General features: G+C 43.4%; 1 protein-coding gene across 1 annotated transcript; it reads right to left on the bottom strand.

Annotated features, from left to right (window-relative positions):
* Window positions 1-2,889: 2,889 nt before the first annotated feature.
* LOC145806294 (uncharacterized) lies at window positions 2,890-3,267 on the bottom strand. Its single transcript, XM_082902855.1, has one exon. The coding sequence runs from the start codon at window positions 3,265-3,267 to the stop codon at window positions 2,890-2,892; it is 378 nt and encodes a 125-aa protein (XP_082758981.1).
* Between the last annotated feature and the right edge of the window lie 1,788 nt (window positions 3,268-5,055).

The raw sequence follows: 5,055 nt of genomic DNA, 5'->3' as shown, positions 1-5,055 counted from the left end.
AGGAGAGTTATACCTCTTGATACACAGCAGCAAAACAGCCTCTTTGTTGGCTCAAATGACCTTCCAACAGCCCAAAAATAAGCTCCAAGGGACCTCAGCCCACTGATATGCAACTTTGATGAAGAATGCCTAGGCCAACTAGAAGTATTTCTCTTCTTCTATGCACTTCTATGCATAAAAAAGCAAGAGATAGAGGCTCTAGAGAGAGAGGCAGAGAATAAACTCTGAAAATTGTAGAGAGAGAGGGAGTTTAGTGAGAGAAGCTCTCAAACTTGCTTAAGAAGTTCTAACCCTTTGAAAATGAGATATACGACTCTCATATATAGCAAAATATCAACGTGGATCGAAAATATCTGATTTGGGACAGTTGGAGCAAGCTGGAAACAGCTAGAGGAGAAATATCTTTAAAAATTCTGAATTTGTGTCACTCTTGGCCGATCGGCCATCTTTAGTGCCGATCTGCTACTTTTTTGGCCGACTGCACACATTTGTGGCCGATAGCAAATTCTGCTCTGCAGGTCCAACTTCAAACGAGCATAACTCCTTCATATGGACTCCTTTTCAGGTCATTCTTGTGTGAAAATTGAAGCCCCAGAAGTAAGATTTCCAATGGTGGAAGCCTCACATCAAAATTATAAGTTTGAAAAAAGTTATGCCTCTTTTAGTGAAGACTGCTTAGTTTCAGCTCAACCGGAATGATGCCCAACTTCAACCAATCATATCTCCCCCATCTGGACTCGGCTTTAGGAGATTCTTGAGTGAAAAATGAAGCCTCGGAAGTCTTATTTCCAACGGTGGTGGCCTCATTGCTTAAATCCAAGTGCATAGATAGATAGGCCTGATTTAGCGAAGACCGCTCGACTCTCTCTTAGCAATTCATACCCACCTTTTTCTTCAACTTGGTTTCTTCCCTCTCCTCTAATTTCCTTCAAATTCAAACCCCTAAACAAGGTGTTTTGAAAGATTTTTCAAAGATTTCAGGTATGTTTGGTTTGCATTTGGGAGATGAGTTTTAAAAAAAAAATTCTAAAAAATTGTTTGGTTTGAGTTTTTCTTAAAAAAATTTCAAAATCACTTTCTCTCTCTTACACATCAATCAATCACTTGTGCTCTTTCCTCTCTCCTTCTCAATCACTTTTTCTCTCACACACATCTATTCAAATTCTCCCAAAATATCAAATCATCCCAAACTCTCAAAAAAACAACTCTCCCAAAATATACAACCAAACAAACCAAAAAAATTTCCAAACTCTCTCCCCAAAATTTTTTTCAAAAACAACTCTCCCAAAAACAAACCAAACAATCCCTTCATCTCTCTTTCATTCATTTCCACTTTGTCCTTGCTTGGTTTACCGAAAAGCACAACATTTGACAAAATGCGAGCCTCGGAGCATCACAGAAACCTTTTTTTAAAATATTTTGAAAGAGAGGGTTTTAAGATCTAAAATCTTTTTGGTCCAACAATGGGGTGTGAGGTTTGGATTTGACGCTCTCCTTGCCAAAGAAACCAACCCTTTGCATAGCATAGCCTGCACAACTTTCATCACCAAGGAAGCCATCAGTAGCATCCAAGTCTTAAGGTCGGTCAAAAATGGGGTGTCTACACTTGCCCTCTCTAGGATCCTTCTTGTTGTCGACCACTTTTCTTAACACCAGGTCCCCAACTTTGAACTCTCTTGGGTTGACCTTCTTATTATAAGCCATAGCAAGTTGTTGCTGGTATGCCCTCAGCTGAATTGCTGCTCTTTCCCTTTTCTCCTCAAGTAGGTCTAAATCTCGGGCCAGGAATGCCTTGTTAGTCCCATTCTCTACTCCTTGAGTTTTGATCCCTGGGATGCCGACTTCTAGTGGGATGACTACTTTTGTGCCATAAGTCATGGCAAATGGGGATTCCTCAGTTGATCTTCTCGGCTTAGTCCGATATGCCCGAAGTACATTGGGCAATTCTTCCACCCATTTTCCCTTAGCTGCATACAGCCTCTTCTTGATTCCATCCAAGATAGTCTTGTTGGATGCTTCTGCCTGACCATTACTCAGAGGGAAACTTGGAGTGGAGTAATAGTTCTTGATATTGTACTTTGCATAGAAGCTTTTGATTAGCTTACTGTTAAATTGTGTACCGTTGTCTGCTACTATTACCCTTGGGATCCCAAACCTGGTGATGATGTTCTCCCATATGAAGTTCTTCACATCAGTGTCTCGAATCTTTGCAAAGGGTTCATCTTCTATCCATTTTGTGAAATAGTCAGTTGCTACCAGCAGGAACTTCCTTTGTCCAGTCGCTTAGGGTAGTTGCCCAACAAGATCCATGCCCTACTGGGCAAATGGCCAAGGGCTGGACACTGGGTTCAAATCTGCTGCTGGTTGATGTATCAAAGGTGCGAACTTTTGACACTTCTCACATTTTCTGACATAAGCTTTAGCATTCTTCTACATGTAGGGTTACCAGTACCCCTGAGTAATGGCCCTATGAGCAAGTGATCTGCCCCTAGCGTGGCTTCCACATACTCCTTCGTGTATTTCATACAAGAAGTCTTCAACTTATGAAAGATGCACACATCTCAAAAGGGGACCGGTAAAAGACCTTCTGTAGAGATGTCCTTCTGCTGTCAGACTAAACCTATCTGACTTCAGTCTGGTCTTCTGTGCTTCCTTACGATCATCTGGCAGCTTTCCATCTCTAAGGAATATTACTATTGCATCCATCCAACTTAGTCCCATCTCCACGTACATTGCTTCGTACTCTGTGATCAATGGTTCCACACTTGGGCCTGACAAGTAGTCAACCATTATTGTTCTTGCCTCCCTTGATTTCATTGCACTAGCCAGGTTAGCCAAGGCGTCGGCATGGTTGTTATCATCTCAGCTAACCTGTTGTAGTCGACAGTCTTAAAATAAGGCTAGTAGTCTAACAACCTCCTTAACATAGGCTATCATTCTTTCATCGCAGGCTGCATACTCGCCCGTCGCTTGGTTCACAATAAGCTGGGAGTCACAGAAGACCACTGCTTTGTCGGCTTCCATTGCTACTGCCAACTTCAATCCCGTAATCAATGCTTCATATTCTGTTTCATTGTTTGAGGCTTTAAACCCTAGTCGAATAGATTGTTCTAGCATCCGCCCATCTGGCGATACTGGCACTACTCCTGCCCGTGCTCGTTGACGGTTTGAACTCCCGTCAACAAACAGGCAAAAAAAGTCGCCGATGTAAATGTTGCAGGGCTTAAGTCTCTCTTCTTTCTTCTGTTCTGCTGTGGGGTTTTTCATTCCCAGTTGGGTCTCTTCTTATTCTCCTGGACATCCTAAGTCGCGGCTTACCAGTGCCTGACGTGGGATGGCACTAGATGTGAACTCAACCACAAAGTCGGCCAGAACTATAAATCGTATTGGCCCAATACCACTGCCCATCTGGTCACCCTGCCTGTTAGATCTCCTTGCTGCAGCAGGGACTTCAAAGGGTGCTCAGTCAATACCACAATGTTGTGGGCTTGGAAATAATGGTTCAACTTCTTAGAGGCCATCATTAAGGCCAATGTTAGTTTCTCCAGGGGTAAATACCTGGTCTCTTCGCCTGCTAGGGTTTTACTTACATAGTATACTACCCTTTGTTCTCTTTTCTCTTCCCTAATTATCATTGCACTTACTACATGCTCTGAAACCGCCAAGTACAAGAATAGCTCCTCTCCAGGTACTGGATTTGAGAGAACTGGAGCTGTGGTCAGGCATCTTTTCAAGTCGGTTAAGGCGACTTCACATTCCTCTGTCCACAAGAAGTTGGTGGCCTTTTTCAACAGACTCAAAAATAGTTTACACTTATCCGAACTTCTGCTTATGAATATGTTCAGTGCTGCGGCCCTTTTAGTCAACATCTGCACTTGTTTTGCTAACTCTGGGCTTTTCAAATCCAAGATGGCCTTGATTTGATCTGGGCTTGCTTCAATGTCCCTTTCGGTAACGAAGTATCCCAAGAACTTACCAGGCCCAACTCCAAATGCACATTTTGAAGCATTGAGTCGGAGTCGATATGTTTTTAGGATGTCAAAGATTGCCTTCAAGTCGGCCAGATGATCCTCAGGTTCCTTGGTCTTCACAACCATGTCGTCGATGTATACTTTTTGCTAATCTGATGTCTAAACATCTTGGTCACTAACCTCTGGTGCGTTGCTCTTACATTTTTCGACCCGAAAGGCATCACTCTATAGCAATACAACCCTTTTAAGGTGATAAATGTAGTCTTTTCTTCATCAGAGGGGTACATTGCTATCTGATGGTACCCCTATATAAGCGTCCAGGAAGCTCATCCTTCCATGTCTAGAATTGGCATCCAATAATTGATCGATCTTCGGGAGTGGGAAACTGTCTTTGGGACAAGCCTTATTCAAGCTAGCAAAGTCCATGCAGACCCTCCACTTCCCATTCTTCTTTTTCACAACCACAATGTTGGACAGCCAGGTAGGCTAGTTTACCACTCGGATGGCTCTGGTCTCTAACAATTTGTCCACTTTCTCCTCTACTGCCTCTACATGAACTAACGTCGGCCTCCTCACTTACTGAATGATGGGTTTTGCCAACCTATCTACGTTCAGTCTGTGACATGTGACCTCGGGGTTAATGCCAGGCATCTCATATAGCGTCCAGGCAAACACCTCTATGTTTGCCTGCAAGAACGCCTCTAACTCCCTGTCCTCTTTCTCGGCCAAGCCTGAGCCAGGAGGAAGAAAAGCTCTTTACTCCCTTACTGGACCAGAATTTTCGTCAAGGCTTCCTCTTTTTTGTCGGCAGGCTCTTTGCCGACGTTATCCAGGACCTCCATGTCCTCGTCCTCTAATACGCATTCCCTGTAGAGATACACTCTAAAAGCACATAGCAAGTAAATGAGAGCCAAAACACCCCTATGTTGGGGTAGGGTTTCCCTGTCCTATTTTGTCAGGAGCTAAGGTTTCACTACGCACGCAGCAGTTTCAAACAACCTATAATCAGGTGAGCAACTTGTCCTAGCTTGGAATGGTCACTATGGTTTCCGAATATGCACTAGGTCGAATGGTCTAAAGGGTG

Source organism: Camellia sinensis, chromosome 1 (assembly GCF_055761805.1).
Source record: "Camellia sinensis isolate YWXY chromosome 1, ASM5576180v1, whole genome shotgun sequence".
NCBI lineage: Eukaryota > Viridiplantae > Streptophyta > Magnoliopsida > Ericales > Theaceae > Camellia > Camellia sinensis.
The sequence above is the reverse complement of the archived record's forward strand: the minus strand, read 5'-3'. Positions and strand labels throughout refer to the sequence as shown.